Genomic DNA, 16,974 nt, shown 5'->3' on the forward strand with positions numbered 1-16,974 from the left:
GAAGGCAGGTGCTCTGGAAATATTATAATTATGGAAAAGATCATTGAGGATATGTTCCTACAGCTTACTATTTCTTATCCTTAGCTAAAGGAAAAAAAATTAAATGTGTTTTTAAGGCTACATTATTTTCAAATCCTACTACCATTTCTGATTGTCTGGAGGATATATAATAATGTTCTAAAGCCCACAGTTTTACCTGTCATTCTTTCTTTAGATCTCAAGGCGGCATACCCACTATCCTTCTAAGTCTTCCTTCTAAGTAATGGGTATCACAAACCTAATTACCACTATTTATACATTTTGTGCATGGGATGAGCAACTGTCATTACAATACCTGACATTTTTTTCCCTAGAATCTCCAAGAGAGATGAGTTCTCATTTTGCCCTGGCAAACTTTTCCCAGATCAAACAAGGCTGACCACCTAATTAAATTTATTTGTTTTATTTATTTATTATTTAAATCCCTCAACCTACTGAATAAGACCATCATCATCCCCATTAGTCCAATGCTTTTTTTGTACGCAGATTTATGTTTCTCAGCTACTGATAGTGACCTCTTTTACTTTCTTCAGACTCAAGGAAAATAGCTTCCTTTTTGTAAAGAAATAAGCATGCTGGTTGGCTTTTTTGTTGTTCCTCATATAATAACATGCACTGTACCCAACGCATAGTAGGTACTTTATAAATGTTTGCTTAATTAGCAGCATAAGGTGCTTAATAGATAAATGAATTAAAAGAAACATCTAGTAAGTGCTTATTTAGTGCCAAGGATTGCTTTGTTCAGTTGATTGGGCAGACCCTAAGTAAGGACTAACCAAGGCTTCCAAAGCACAGAGTACTTGATGTCAGTCTAATGAACTTCAAACACTCATTTATAGCTAGAGAAGTTCAGCTGGGCATACTTTGTATATCTGCAAGTCGTGGCCAGGTCATTCTCTGTAATGATAAATTCAAGCATGGCAATGATTATGTGAGTGGGACAGCATCCTCTCTGCCTTTCAATTTAGAGGTGTCCAAGTACAAAGTGAGAAAATAGAGCAATGCAGAGTTTCCGGAACATTCTGCTTAGGAAACATTACCCTTGACCAAGGGTTCAAAATCTAGGGTGTGTGACTTTTTTTTTAATTTGATGAGTATATTTCAATATAACTGGTTTCCTTTGTTATCACATATATTTTGTTTCATGCATTTAGAAACATTATTCTGAGGAATCCATAGGTTTCACTAGAATATCAGAGAAGTCCATGACATAAAAAAGGTTGAAAACCTCCATCTTAGACCAAGCTATTTCCCAATTACAGGAGTACTCCAGTGAAGTCTAGATAGAGAGCTCATATCTCATAAGGGACTTTGAGAAATTCTTAAAATAAGTTTCTCCATCACAAGATTTCTACGAAGCAGGTGCAGATATCACTATTTTCATTCTTACAAATGAGGAGAATGGAACACTGAAGTCAAAAGATGGATGAGCTGTGCTTTTAAAAATAAGAGTAGTAAGATCAAAATGTTGCTTTCACTTGAAGCTACTGGAAACAACCCAGATCTTGTCACTTGTAATTCCCTCATTTAGCAAAATTTGTCTCATCTTCCTTTTCCCCTGCTCTCCGGAAGTGAGGGACCTCCCACAAGCTTACCTGTTTTCATGTCCTTGCAGCTGCAGGGGCTGGGGAGGCGGCGGCTGAGTGACAGGGCTGTTAGGGGCCACAGGACTCGGCTGGGCCAGTGGACTCTGCTGAGCTGTGGGGCTATGCTGCTGGGCCATGGGGCTCTGTTTCTCAGAGCTGGGGGCAGATGCTGGACTGTTCAGCTCTGCAGAATGAAAGCCAAAAATGAAAACCCAGCCACAAAGGCATTAGAAAAAAAAGACTGAGGGCATCAGTAATGGCTATTTTCTGCTATGGGCCACCTTGGAAGTTTTCCATCTCCTGGCTTTAGTTATTTTGGTTTCCTAGTCAAATTTCTAAAACAGTGAGAATCAGCCTTATCCTCACCCTCTATTCCTTGAAATTAGAAACTGTCTTTCAACAGTTACTCTCACTGACATGAGTATCATTTAAACATCATTCAATCAGGACAAATGGCAAAAGTTGTTTTTTTAATGATTTCTGGTTTTTTTTTTTTAAAGACAAACTTTGGATATTGGCAGTTTAAAAATTACTTTGAGTGGCACATCGTAGTGGTGACAAGATCTCTTAGCCGTGGGATGCATCTAGACAAGATTGGTAAATTCTAATTCTGTTTTAAAGTTTAATTAAGGAGGCTGGAACCAGTCCTGTTCCAGATGAATACTTTCCAGATTGGTTTTGTTATTACTTGTACTCAGTGACCAGTAGCTCTTAACTCTGGGATGCCACAGTTCTACAGACAGAGACAAAAGAACATCTGGGCATATAAAGATTTCATTAGTTATTTCTTTAAAAAAAATACTTGGTAGCTTTAATCTTTTTCATAATTTGCTTTCAACTGTAATTACTTTTGTGTATTGGGACAAGAGGAGAAATTGGTATATTTCATATTGAGAACACATTAATTTGGTTCGGATTTTCAATAACCAATATTGCTCAAATGGATTGAATTTTCATTAAATATTGGAGAGGCAATGTGGTATAATAGGTAGAATGCTGAGCTTGAACTAAGGAAGACCTGGGTTCCAATCTTACCTCCACCATTTATTAGCTGAGTGACTATGGACAAATTGCTACATCTGAGATTCAGGTAGCCAAAAAAAAAATCCTCTCCAATATTTGTAGAAAAGTTAATTGTGTTTTCAGGTAACATCATATTTTCATTAAGACATGTTCAAACATTTTTAGTCATTTCACGGTGAATAAGTAGGTAGATAAAGGGAGAATAAATATCCATTGATAGCTCCTTTGAAAATGACATATATTACACTCTCTTTTCTGATGCTTCTTCTGGATTGATTTGCAAAACCAGGTGACTATTTAGTGATTCAGTGTCTGCTGTCAGAGTATTAGACCATACTCAGAGGGAGTTAGTCTGACAACAGAGGGAGATCTAAATAAAACAGATGACAATGAGCCAAATCACATCAACTTCTGTATAAGACGCTGTGCTACCGAAATGCAATTCCAATCTCATTAGACAAGGAGTATGGGGATGGGGATGTTGAATTCATATTCCAGACTTTGTTGTCTGTTGAGAAGCTGCCCTAAACTAAAAATGGCGACTCTCTTCCAAGCCTCAGGATGGAGCCACTGTTTCACAATGAGTTTTCAAAGGCTAAGTGGAAACATATAAATTTTTCCTACATGCGAAAGAGATGCCCAGTCTCCTTTGATCTACCACAAAGGTCTTCAAGATCGATCTAGTCAAATCTGAAGCAAGAAGAATTCTCCAGAGTCATTTTTCAGAACTGTAATTCTCTCATTGATGTTCAATGGGCCCCAGCACTCAGCACTCTAATGACTCTTCTCTGAAATAGCAGTACTATTCAATACTACAAGGAGCAGCTGAATAACTGATTGTCTCTGGGTTTAACATGTTTTGACTACAAAGTCACTTAACTTGTTCCATGAAAGAAATTGGTTAAGATCTATAAGAAGTCAGGCAGTGGTTAAGGGAAACTGGAACTAACAACAGCTTACTGATACTATACTGATAGCAGCTATGTAGACCCCATGATAACAGCAAGCAAGTCAGGAAAAATCACCTCTGTTGGATGGATTCCAATGACTCTATGAGGCCATGTTTAAGGCTACTTACCCTCCTGAGGAATGATTCGAAGAGTTACGCTAAGACCCGCATCTTTAATGAGCTTGACGATATCTGCATGAGGCATGTTGATGATAGACTGGCCGTTCACAGCTAATATCCGGTCTCCAACTTTTAGTTTTGCACAGCGATCAGCAGGACTTCCATCGATAATACGGCCAATTTTATGCGGCACAGCTAAGAAGAAACCCACCACAATTGTTACTAGTGATACTAAAAAAAAAAAAAAATGGATCTCTAAGTCTCATCCCATCAATGAAACATCAGTATTCACTCTGGAGTTATATTTGCTTACAGAAATCTCAGTCTCCTCTTCTATCATTTAATGAATGGTCCTAAAAATAGAATTTCAAACTTTACATATCACATAGTGATCAATTTATCAATTTCAGATGCAGAATTTATTGCCCTCAAGGAGATTACATTCTAGTTAATATATAAACGCGTGCGTGCACGCACACACACACACAATATATATATCAAATACCAGGAATGTCATTCTCTATATTTCTTTCCTCTTGGATGGAGTAAAGAAGAGATGAACAGATATTAAAATGGTCAGTAGCTGGTGAGCTGAGAAATAGTTACGAGAAATTTAATTTCTGACTTCACCCAACCAACATAGAGATTAAAGGAGGCAGATGTCTAATGCTATCAGTTTTTACTGAGCTCATCTCTCAGCAGTTGTATTGATAATACATTTTTTGTTTTAGTATCATCAAGTGCCTCCGATTGAATAATGTGATTAACAAGATCTTCCCCACCCATTATTGGGCCTGAAGAGATTTGTAGGAAGGCCCACACCTTTTGTTAATGAGGCACTGGTTCTCAAGGGTAGTGATGCCCTCTGGCTCTAAAAAGTGTATAAATACTCTGAGGGTGAGGTTTTACTTTGGGGCTTGTTGACTGGAAGTGTTTCTTTGGCCAGACTAGACTCTGGGAATTCACTAAGAAGCCCCCACCTTTGAAAACCCAGATGTTGGGGCTTCCCTCTCTGGTAACTGGTCAGACAGTTGGATCTATCTGTTGATCTGTGATGTATGATGTATTGCTTATCTCAGACATTTGGAAACATGTCTATTGATTTTGATTTCTCTATATTTTCTCTGAAGTTCAGGATGCTGAGTTTTCCCCTGAACTAAGTGAATGATACATATGCTTGATTAAAGTGATTGTTGATACCGCAAAAATCGCCTTTCCTTTTATAAATGCAGGTCTAAGAACCTGTGATAGTAAGCCCCTCTGTGTATGTCAGGGTGCTTACTGTTACAGCAGTTCAGTAACTCTGCTAGGACTCAGTGCAGAGGTATGTCTATTTTTTTTCTTTTAGGGACATGGAGAGCTACAAACTTTTCTCATAAGTTAAAGAAGCAAGACCATAGGATTTAGAATTGTAAAAGGCTCTAGAAAGCATGTAGTCTTACCACAGAGGAATATCAAGGTCTGGGAAGGGTAAGGCATTTGCTCCATGTCACAGAGGTGAAATTCAAACCTATGCCCTCTGACAACAAATTTAGTATTCTTTTTATCACAGTTTTCCCTGGTTCATCTTCCCTTCCCTACTTTCCCCTTTAAGGCATTAGAGATCAGTAAGAGTGAAGAAACAAGTTTTAGAAAGTCAATGAGAAATGGCTATTGGTTTATGCATGTTTTGGATAGACGGACTGATTTCATCTGTAAGAAGAGCTTAAGAAACAAGTGTTTTGTTTTATAGCTATGCTTATTATCCACTTTTTGTAGGTTGCTTATGTGAGAAAAAATCCTAACACTGGTAAAAAGAAATTGTGGATGGGGGTAGGGAACGAGTAAATTCATGAAGCAAGGCTAATTTTTCTATGGTCTGGGATAATTGTTAGGAGATGAAAATACTGATTCAACTCAAGACTCTGCTATAAAATGCATGATGTGTGAAAAATTAAAACATTTCCAGTTTATTGATGGGACTGAGTGAATTTTTAAAAAATAAGAAATTCTATTTAAAATTATGATTACCATAGAATCCTGGAATTAGAAGTTATGTAAGAGATCATTAATCCAATTTATTTCCATATATTTGCTGATTGTTTCTCCTTGTGGACATTTAGTTGGTATCCAGTATAAAAACGTTAGCTGGCATTTGGTATTAGTTGGTGTTCAGTCCATACGCATAAACATATACATTTTCTTCCTTCCTACAAAATCTTCCCTCTGAGTTCAGTATCTGTGTACACTCACAAAAATGAATTCCTTCTATACTAAGTATACAGGTTAACTCTTCTGGTGTTAACCTGTACAAAAACCACTGTGACTGGATTGGTAGGAAGTAATGCTTACATAGTCGAAGAAGTAGATTGCTTGCTATGGGATCAAAGAGCAAAGTACCCCAAAAAGTCAACACTGAGAGACTATTTCATTTTGGGTCAGCAAGATAGTATTTTTATGACTATAGCCCAAAATTCCAGGAGGCCAATTTTTTGTTTTTGTTTTTTTCCTCCTGGCTTCAGTAGAAGCCAATTTTCCCCTCACCAAAGGAGTCTGCATTGATCTCCACCAACGAGGAACAAAACTCATACCAAATTGGCTTTGATTTATGTTCAGGAAACACAGTGCTAGGAATAAAGACAAAAATGAAATAATCACTGTCTTCAAGAAGCTTACCTTCTATTGTGTGTGGGGGAAGGGAATACAAATGACAAATAAGTAAGTAAATAGTGTGTACAAATGAAAGTGTCGCACATTGCTGTAGCACATTACCACAGAGATGTAAGACCTCACACATGGCTAAAACAAATGGAATGGACTCTTTCCCAGAATTCATTGGCTTGTGGGAGGGAATTCTGGGGAAGAAGAAAAAGAAGGATGAAGGGTATCTGTTTTCCATAACAAAGAGTGTGAGTCAGGGAAGGGCAGGCATGTAGTTCCTCTAGGGTCCCCTGACTCTTAGAGATCTTATTGCAGATGATGGTAGCTGGAAGCTAAGAACTGGACCCTTTCCTCTGATCAAGAGCCATTGGGGGGAGCGAAGAGCAGTGAGGGAGTGTTTTCCTTTGCCTCTCCTTGACCATTATGGGTGGACTTCCCTAAAAGTTCCTATTAAACTGGTAGGTGATCTCTTTCTGGTCCTCCTTCTTTCAGTAGAGGGACAAAATTTAGGAGAAGTGGGCAGTTCTGTCACCAGTCACAGGCAGCTCAGGCAGCTGTTTCCTTACAAATGATTTGTTTCTCAATTACTTACCATTATTGTTATTACTTATGAATCTGTTTCCTCCTTTAAATAAATGGAAAGAAAGCAGCTGCCAAATCCTTGTCTGGAGTGATGAATGATGATAGTGAGGAGAAATTGGGAGAGGGAGAACCTTCTGCCCTTGGAGAGAAAGATATATAGTTCCCCATTCACAGGGAGTTGTTTGGAAGGGAGTAAAAGAACTTCTTGGAATCCCATGGGAGAAAGTGAATCAAGAGATTAAAAAAATCCATAGATCAAAGATTCTTAAAATGGGCTCTATGAACTTGGATCCAAGAAGATTACATCTTTATTTTTACTAACCTTTGGATTTCTTGGTGATTCTATGTATTTTTTCTTAATGTATCAAAAAAACCAAACCAAAACAAAACCCTTTATTTTGAGGAGTCCATAGGCAGGTAAGTGACACAGTGGAGAGAATACGGGGCCTGGAGTCAGGAAGACCTGAGTTCAAATTCAGCCTCAGATAATTATTAGCTGGGTGATCTTGGGCAAGTCCCTTAACTTGTTTCCCTCAGTTTTCTCCTCTGTAAAGTGAGCTGGAGAAGGAAATGGCAAACTGCTCCAGTATCTTTGCCAAGAAAATCCCAAACAAGGTCACAATGAGTCAGAAACAACTGAACAACAATGACCACAGGCTTCACCAGACTCCCGTTGTGGTTTATAACATGCAAAAAAAGCAAGAATTGGGGGCAGAGCCAAGATGGCAGAGTAGAAAGACACATATGCTGGCTTTCCCCACACAGCCCATAAAATACCTGTAGAGAGGGACTCTTAACAAATTCTGGAGCAGTAGAAGTGGAGAACAACAAAGTGGAGGAGATTTCCAGCCCAGAGTGACCGGAAAGGCCCACAGGAAACGTCTGTTGCACTGGGCATGGAGCAGAGCCCAGTCCAGCCTTGGCCGTATGGCGCAGGGTGTGGCTCTGGGAGGAGGATGCCTTGGGGGCAGAATCTCCAGTTGCAGTAGCACCAGTTCATAGATCTCTCAACCCACAGGTGCCAAAGGTCAGTGACAGGGTTTTTTTCAACTGGCTGGGAAGGGAGAAGGGCCTTCCCATAGCTCTGGTCTTAGGCAGTGGCTGCAGAAGCCACACTGGGCAGGCAGCAGGTTTCCACAGCAGCCCCTATAGCATCCTGCATCCATTGGTGGATCGTAAAACCCCTGTGGGCACTGAGGAGCTGATTCTTACCTCAGCCTGGTGTAGAGGCCCTGCCCCCACCTAATTCCTGAGGGATGTGAGCAGCTGATCTTTATCTCACACTGAATGGAGGCCTTGCCCAAGCAGCTTATCTGAATCTCAGCCCCCAGTGCTGGCTTGGCAGAACTGGAGGCCAGGTGGCTGTGGAGAAGAAACTGCTAAGATTCTGGGCACAAAAATCTCTTCCTACTCCCAGACCAGTGTACACGCTTGAGTGTGCCACCGTGGAGGAACTGAGATCTTACAGATTCCCAGAGTATACCCTACTCTTGACAAAGGACCCAAAAGTCAAGTAACTGGTTGGAAATATGGCCCAAAAAGGGAAAAAAAATAAGACTATAGAAGGCTACTTTCTTGGTGAACAGATATCTTCTCCCATCCTTTCAGATGAGGAAGAACAACGTTTACCATCAGGGAAAGACATAAAAGTCAAGGCTTCTGTATCCCAAACACCCAAAATAAATATTCAATGGTGTCAGGCCATGGAAGAGCTCAGAAAGGATTTTGAAAATCAAGTGAGAGAGGTGTAGGAAAAATTGGGAAGAGAAATGAGAGAGATGCAAGAAAATCATGAAAAGTGAGTCAACAACTTGCTAAACGAGACCCCCAAAAATGCAGAGGGAAATAACACCTTTAAAAATAGGCTAACTCAATTGGCAAAAGAGGTTCAAAAAGCCAATGAGGAGAAGAATGCTTTAAAAAGCAGAGTTAGCCAAATGGAAAAGGAGGTTCAAAAGCTCACTGAAGAAAATGGTTCTTTCAAAATTAGAATGGAACAGATGGAGGCTAATGACTTTATGAGAAACCAAGAAATCACAAAACAAAACCAAAAGAATGAAAAAATGGAAGATAATGTGAAATATCTCATTGGAAAAACAACTGACCTGGAAAATAGATCCAGGAGAGACAATTTAAAAATTATGGGACTCCTGAAAGCCATGATCAAAAAAATTGCCTAGACATCATCTTTCATGAAATTATCAAGGAAAACTGCCCCAACATTCTAGAACCAGGGGGCAAAATAAATATTGAAGGAATCCAGTGTTCACCTCCTTAAAGAGATCCAAAAAAAGTAACTCCTAGGAACATTGTGGCCAAATTGCAGAGTTCCCAAGTCAAGGAGAAAATATTGCAAGCAGCTACAAAGAAAGAATTCAAATATTGTGGAAATACAATCAGGATAACACAAGATCTAGCAGCTTCTACATTAAGGGATTGAAGGGCATGGAATAGGATATTCTAGAAGTCAAATAAACTAGGACTAAAACCAAGAATCACCTACCCAGCAAAACTGAGTATAATACTTCAGGAGAAAAAATGGTCTTTCAATGAAATTGAGGACTTTCAAACATTCTTGATGAAAAGACCAGAGCTGAAAAGAAAATTTGACTTTCAAACACAAGAATGAAGAGAAGCATGAAAAGGTAAACAGCAAAGAGAAATCATAAGGGACTTACTAAAGTCGAACTGTTTACATTCCTACATGGAAAGACAATATTTGCAACTCTTGAAGCTTTTTTCAGTATCTGGGTAGTTGGTGGGATTACACACACACATACACACACACACACACGCACACACACAGAGCACAGGGTGAGCTGAATAGGATGTGATCATATCTTAAAATGAAATTAAGAGGTGAGAGAGAAATATATTGGGAGGAGAAAGGGAGAAATGGAATGGGGCAAATTATCTCTCATAAAAGAGGCAAGCAAAAGACTTATTAGTGGAGGGATAAAGAGGGGAGGTGAGAGAAAAACATGAAGTTTACTCTCATCACATCCCACTAAAGGAAGGAATAAAATGCACACTCATTTTGGTATGAAAACCTATCTTACAATACAGGAAAGTGGGGGAGAAGGGGATTAGCAGGGTAGGGGGGGATGATGATGGAGAGCAGTGGGAGGAGGAAGCAATTTGAAGTCAACCCTCTTGGGGAGGGACAGGGTCAAAAGAGAGAATAGAAAAAATGGGGGGCAGGATTGAATGGAGGGAAATATAGTTAGTCTTACACAACACGACTATTATGGAAGTCATTTGCAAAACTATACAGATATGGCCTATATTGAATTGCTTGCCTTCCCAAAGGGAATGGGTAAGGAGGTAGGGAGGAAGAGAAGTTGGAACTCAAAGTTTTAGGAACAACTGTTGAGTATTGTTCTTGCATACAACTAGGAAATAAGACATACAGGTAGTGGGGTATAGAAATTTATCTTGCCCTACAGGACAAAAGAGAAAATGGGAATAAGGGAAGGGAGGGATGTTAGAAGGGAGGGCAGATTGGTGATTGGTAATTAGAATGCTCTGCATTTTCAGGTGGGGGGAGGGGAGAAATGGGGAGAAAATTTGGAATTCAAAATTTTGTGGAAATGAATGTTGAAAACTTAAATCAATAAATTAAAAATAAATAAATAAATAGTTTAGCAAGATATGATATCTGAAAAAAAAAAAAAAGCAAGAATCTTTGTCCTAGTTTGAGGGGTAAGCTACTGAAGGGAGAGTAAGCCTGATACAGGAGAGGGCTAAGACCCTGGTGTTGAAAGTATTGAGGTAGAACATAGCTTAACCATGAATTTTCTAGCATCCAAACCCAGATTTCACTTGATCTTGCCAATGAGATGAAGCAATATGTATTTCTACACACTGTACATACCTAGGAACTTTATTACATATACTGCCCAGTCCTAGCAGCTGCCTTTGTGGACCCATTACAAGTGTTAAGTGCTAGAGTCTAACTCTATATATCTTCTTTACATGGGGGACCTGGGGTACCCTACCTGACTTACATGAGGGAGCCTAGCACTTTAGTACCATACCTGCTCTGTAGCTCCATGTGGGGTCCTTTCCTTCATGCAAGAGTTAGAAGATTATGGGTACCCACTATATCTCATTTAGTTTTCATACTTGGGCTGGATTTATTAACAACGGCAAAATAATTTCAAAAGGGAGAGGGTGCTAATAACTATAGGGAAGGAGAGCAGGACAGGAAATACCTTAGAGAAGTAGGAAGTACTATCTGAGCTGTTCTTGAAGGAAACTCAGAATTCTATAAACCAGAGGTGAGCAAGCAGAAAGTTCCAGACAGAAGGAATATCTGGACAAAGACAAAGAGGTGGGAAATGGAAATATTTTGTGCAGTGAATTGTTTCATGCCAATTTGACTGTATTAGAAAGTAATATGAGAAAAGACTGGAGAGGCAAATAGGAGTGAGATTGTGGAAGATTGTGGAAGGCCAGGTTGAGGATATTGGAAGGAGCCACTGAAGACACTGGATGGCATATACATTGTAAATGTGTAAAATGGTCAGATCTGGTTTTGATGTAAGTACCACATGCCACATACCCATTCCATTAAGGTTCTGATTCCAGCTCTGATACATAATCACTTATATAACCAGGGGTTCATTATGTTATTGCTCTAGGTCTTACTTTCTTCATCTATAAAATGAAGGTATTAAATTAGTCTCTAACATCCCTTCCTATTCTAAATCCTGGTTGTTACTGTTGTCTCTTTGTGACCTGATGGATCACAGCAGACCAATACTCTTTATGGAGTTTTCTTGGCAAAGTTACTGGAGTGGTTTGTCATTTCCTTCTCCAGTGGATTAAAACAGAGGTTAAGTGACTTTCCTAGGGTCACACAACTACTAAGTGTCTGAGGCTGGATTTGAATTCAGGTCTTCCTGACTCAAGGCCTAGCACTCTATCCACTGAGCCACCTAGCTGACTCCATTCTAAATTCTATGATCTGCTTTACATTATCTATGTCTCTGAGGTGATTATGCATAAAAACACAAATGATTAAAACACATAAACATAGACTGAGTGAATTTAGGATTTTCCTAAATACCCTAAGATTATAGGTATGGGACACGACTAGGCTCTGATCAAGTTGACAATGTTCTTTGATCAGCATTCAGTCAGATTACAGGAGATTGGCCATTGGATGAAGAGAACTGAAAGGAGCTGGGAAACTCCTAGTCCTCCTAGTGAGGGTCAGCCACACCTCTTTGTGGTATGAAGGAATAAACTGGTCTCATTCTCTGGATCTGTCAGTTTCAGTCCTACTCTTGTCCTTTAATTTAATTTTAGTTAATTAATTGATTAATTAATTCTAATTTAATTCTAGTTCAGGGAAGTGAGGAAGATTTTTATAAAAAGGAAGAAAGAGAGGAGGAACCCAAATTTATTAAGCCCTTATTATGTGCCAGGCACTGTTAAGTGCTTTACAAATACCTTTACCTTGTGAGGTAGGTGCTATTATTATCTGCCCAACCCACTTTTTTTTACAGTTGAGGAAACTGAGGCAGACAGAAGTTAAGTGACTTGCCCAGGATCAAACATCTAATAAGCTATGAGGACAAATTTGAATTTAGGTCTTCTTGTCTCCAGGCCAAGAATTTTATCTAGCTAGACCCAGGGGAAGATTAGTTGGAAAACTTTTAAAATCTATTGTAATTCTCAGAAGAAAGATTTTCTGCAAATGTACCTGTTAGTATTATTAGTATAAGTTAGAGATTCTCTTAAAGAATTAATTGACTGTTTATCTTCAGATCACTCAGACCCTTTCAATGATATGTCAATTTTTTTTAGGACATTTATGTAACCTCCTATATAGCAAGAAATCAAGATCAAGAGGGAGCCACATAGAATGATGTGTTGTAAACCACAAGTTGAATTAGTCAAGGCAATATCAAAAAAACAAACAAATGTGTGTAACTAGTAAATGCAAAATATTGGGGATGCTGTTATAATAGCTTTAACTGACATTTACTTTATTTTAGAAACAATACCTTAGAAAGTCTGGTAACCGAAGGATTTCAATTTGCATTAACTAAAATTTCCCTGCTCGTTGAAGTATATCAAATCTAGAGCAAGTTCTTAACGCGTGTGACGATCAGAATAGATTCTTCCTCAACAAGATAGAGTTTAATCTTCTCCATAAAGAGGCTCTCTAAGGTCATGACATGAGTGCCTCTTGTGCATCTCTGATGCAATCACAAAGCAGCAAAGAAGTGCTGACCTTGGTTGCTACTACTTATCCTTTCCAACCTTTCACAGAAATGCATCCACTCAGTTTTCTGAGAACAAGGACTCTCAGGTAACTGCGGTAAGTCACTCCACCACCACTCTAAAATTGCTTACCATTAAACCTCTACATTCGTCTCACTGACTTAACAAAGCTCTGGGTCCCTGGACACCTGGGGAAAATGGACACCTTGACCTAAGGGTTTGGACATGAAGACTTTTGAGGGAACAGAGATAACATAGCATGGTATGTGAAATTTTACTTCAGGTTCAAAAACTGATGTGATGAGTTTTCAGGGTGATTTAGGGTTAAAAGAAATCTTAAACAATTTTTGTTATTGATTCATTTTATGGGAAGAATCATGCATAACACGTACCTCTGGAGTATATATACACATTCATACACATGCATATGGACATTTGTCGTTGTTCAGTTGTGTCTGATTCTTCCTGACCCTGTGGACCACATCGTGGCACGCGCGCACACACACACACACACATACACACACACAGATACACACATGCATATGGACATTTTTCATTATTCAGTTGTGTCTGACTCTTCCTGACCCTGTGGATCATATCTTGGCAAAGATACCAGAGAGGTTTGCCATTTCTTTCTTCAGTGGATTAAGGGAAACAGAGGTTAAGTGACTCACCCAGGGTCATACAGCTAGAAAGTGTTTGAGGCTGCATATGAACTCAGGGCTTTCTAACTTAAAGCCCAGCACTCCATCCACTGAGCTACCTAGCTGCTTCACATATATATTTACACATACACACATAACATATATATATACACACATATACATATATACACACACACATTTGTGTACGTGTGTGTATGTATGTGTAAATGTGTTTTGCAAAAGGGTAGACTAACCTATGGCAGGAAGGGTAAGGGCAGTCCTTAAAGCACATATAGCTATTCCCTGTCTTGTTAAATTCAAAATGATTATATGGAATCTTAGGAGGACCCTGTTTCCTGCCTCATCGCTGATACGTGTGATTCCAAAGAACCTTCCAGTTGGGTAGGGCATGGGAAGAACAAGTGAGTTAGGTGTGGCTGAGCCCCAACTGAGTAGACATACAAAAAGGGCTAACCATCTATTCCCCACTTCCTTTACCCTAAGACTGTCAAAGAAGCAGAACTACCATGAGCTGCCACCGCCTCTCAACTGGAGAGCTAGTTATAGAAGACAACCAGTTACTTTACCTTCCACCTAGCTATGGCAGCCATGAGCACATGGCTGTCTCTTTTTATGTGTATGTGTTCTTTCTTGATCATGGGCTAACGAGTATTTTGAGAAGGAAAGATTCTCCAAGATTTCATATAGTTGCTTTGACCAAAACCAGGCAGGGAATATCTGGCTTTAAGGCCAGTTCATTTCCAATTCTCTCTCTCTCTCTCTCTCTCTCTCTCTCTCTCTCTCTCTCTCTCTCTCTCTCTGTATCTCTCCACACACACATATGTTAGATGTATATGCATATAGTCTAGAACTGTAATTTCATTGGTGGAGACTACTATCACATACAAGCTGTCTGTATCCATGGAGTTCAACAATGCATCTGTTATCTAGAGAACTCAGAAATGAAGTGGCTGGAACAGGTTTGGACAACTGTCACCCTCTGAGGCCTGACCTGAACCTGGTGGTCCCTGACAACAAGGTCAGCCCTCTAGAATATGGCCTGATCATGCCACCCCCCTGCTTAAGAAGCCTTCATAGCTCCCTACTGCCCTCCTCCATTCAGAATTTAAAGACTTCCTAACCTGGTTCTGGCCTACCTTTTCAAACATATGTTTCTTTTTCATGTATTCTATGATCCATCCAAGCTAGCTGACTTGCTGTCATCCCAATCATTCCTTTTCCCAGTCCTGTGAGTTTGCACAGGCTCTTCCCCCAGGTCTGGAGTGCACTCTCTCCTTATTTTTGTGTCTTGGAAACCCTGGCTTCAGTCAAAATTCAATTCAAGCCTAATTCCTACCATGAGACCTTTCTTATTCTTTACAGCTGTTAATGCTTTCCCCATTAAATTAATTTTCTTTTACTTTCTATGTATTTTGTATCTTCTTATACGTATAAATATTGATTTCTCTGATAGAATTTAAACTCTTTGAGGGCAAAGACTGTGGCATTTTTGTTTTTCTATCCCTGTTCCTTAACATACTGAGACACAGGAAGCATTTAATAAATTCTTGTTGATTCTTATATTTTTGCAAAATGCATCTAACACACTTTGTAGAGCAGCTCACACCAGGGAAACAATGCTGTGCTAGAGTATTCTATGGACGAAGTTGCTCTTTTTGACACTGTACCATTTACTACTTATTTTTCCATACATGTTAATGTAAACTCAACTAAGATAGGAAATTGTTGGACTAGATGACCTACACCCAAATCCTGTGATTCTATGCTCTTGTGACTTCACAGCAACAAGGATCGGTGATGTTCCTTCTCTTTGGTTATTGGATTTCTGTGCTTTTACCTTGTTTTGTGGTTGATTTGGATCTTACGAGCTGCTTAACTCTGGTGTACACATCATAGTGTGGGATAGCGTGAATCAATGACATCTTGTAAGGACTTGATTTGCTCCTTCAGCGAAAAAGCACATGTTGAATAACGATCATGTGTTCAATACATTGTATTTGGTTCTTTGGAGGAGCAGAAAAAAAATGGAGAGTAGGGTCTTAATCCTTGAGTTTCTTATTGACAATTAGAATTGATTCTTTGTGGGTTCCTGCAACCAGCAGAGTCCCGATAAAGAATATTTTCAAGGTCTTTTTCCTTTCATATCTTGTATGGTGCTGCTTATCCTTTGTTCCATTTCTGAGACACAAAAAGTGTGGCACTAGATGACTCACATTTGAACTTAATCATCTCAGGATTAAAGAGTCTACAAGATGGGCTTTTACATGGATGGATGTATTAGCAGAGGGAAATGAATTCAGCACAGGTTACATCAAACTAATCGGGGAGGAGTATCATGAATGAGGAGGACAAAATAAAATATGAAATGCGCTCCAAAGGACATCTACAGAAATTCTCACGAGCTTTGCCCCTTTGAGCTGTGCTAGTTTTTGTTTTGGTTTGTGTCCCCCCCGATCCCTTCCCCTAACATGTCATTAGTTTAGAGAGAAGCAAAAGAGACAGTCCGGGCCCATATTTGCAAACACATATAAAGAGAAATCATTTCATTTAAATTATTGTTGTTTTTATTCTTGTTTAAAGAAAATCCTTGAGGGCAGCCTATCATTTGGATTTAAAAAGTCCTTGGCAATCATCATTGAACTCAATTATTGAGAGCGTGGAGTTATGGCAAAAGTTTTAATCGAGTTAATCAGCACATATTTAGTGATCATTGATGATACGTGTCACTGTGTGGATAATGAGAATGGTGATGACGGCTAGCATTCATACAGAGCTTTATGGCTTACAAAGCAGTTTGCAGATATCTCATCCTCATAGCAACCCTGGGAAGTAGATGATATTATTTCCCTAGTTCTATGGAGGAGAAACTAAGGCAGATGAAAATGAAGTGACTTATTCAAGGTCACACAGGTATCAAGTCACTGATGCTGAACTGAAACTCAGGGTTTCCTGACTCCAGCATTCTATCTACTGTGCCACAAAGCTAAAAAGATACAGTGTTGGTACACAAGGGCCTTAATGGGAGACAGTGCAAATCATGATCTAGTGGGAAGCAAATAAGATTTGGACTTAGGAGAGACCTGGTTCTATCTATCTACCTATTCTATCTCTGGCACTTACTAGCAGTAGGACCAGA

At 39.3% G+C, this 16,974-nt stretch overlaps 1 protein-coding gene across 9 annotated transcripts in view; it reads right to left on the reverse strand.

The window, feature by feature from the left end:
• Positions 1-16,974, reverse strand: part of MAGI2 (membrane associated guanylate kinase, WW and PDZ domain containing 2) — a 1,687,880-nt gene that overhangs the window by 133,218 nt on the left and 1,537,688 nt on the right. For all 9 annotated transcript variants that reach the window (XM_072653189.1, XM_072653194.1, XM_072653195.1 and 6 more), the window contains 2 exons: positions 3,727-3,912; positions 1,635-1,809 (listed from right to left, as the gene is read on the reverse strand). In XM_072653189.1, coding sequence (XP_072509290.1) covers positions 1,635-1,809; positions 3,727-3,912 — 361 coding nt within the window. The remainder of the gene's footprint in view (positions 1-1,634; positions 1,810-3,726; positions 3,913-16,974) is intronic.

Source organism: Notamacropus eugenii, chromosome 3 (genome assembly GCF_028372415.1).
Source record: "Notamacropus eugenii isolate mMacEug1 chromosome 3, mMacEug1.pri_v2, whole genome shotgun sequence".
In the NCBI taxonomy this organism is placed as follows: Eukaryota; Metazoa; Chordata; class Mammalia; order Diprotodontia; family Macropodidae; genus Notamacropus; species Notamacropus eugenii.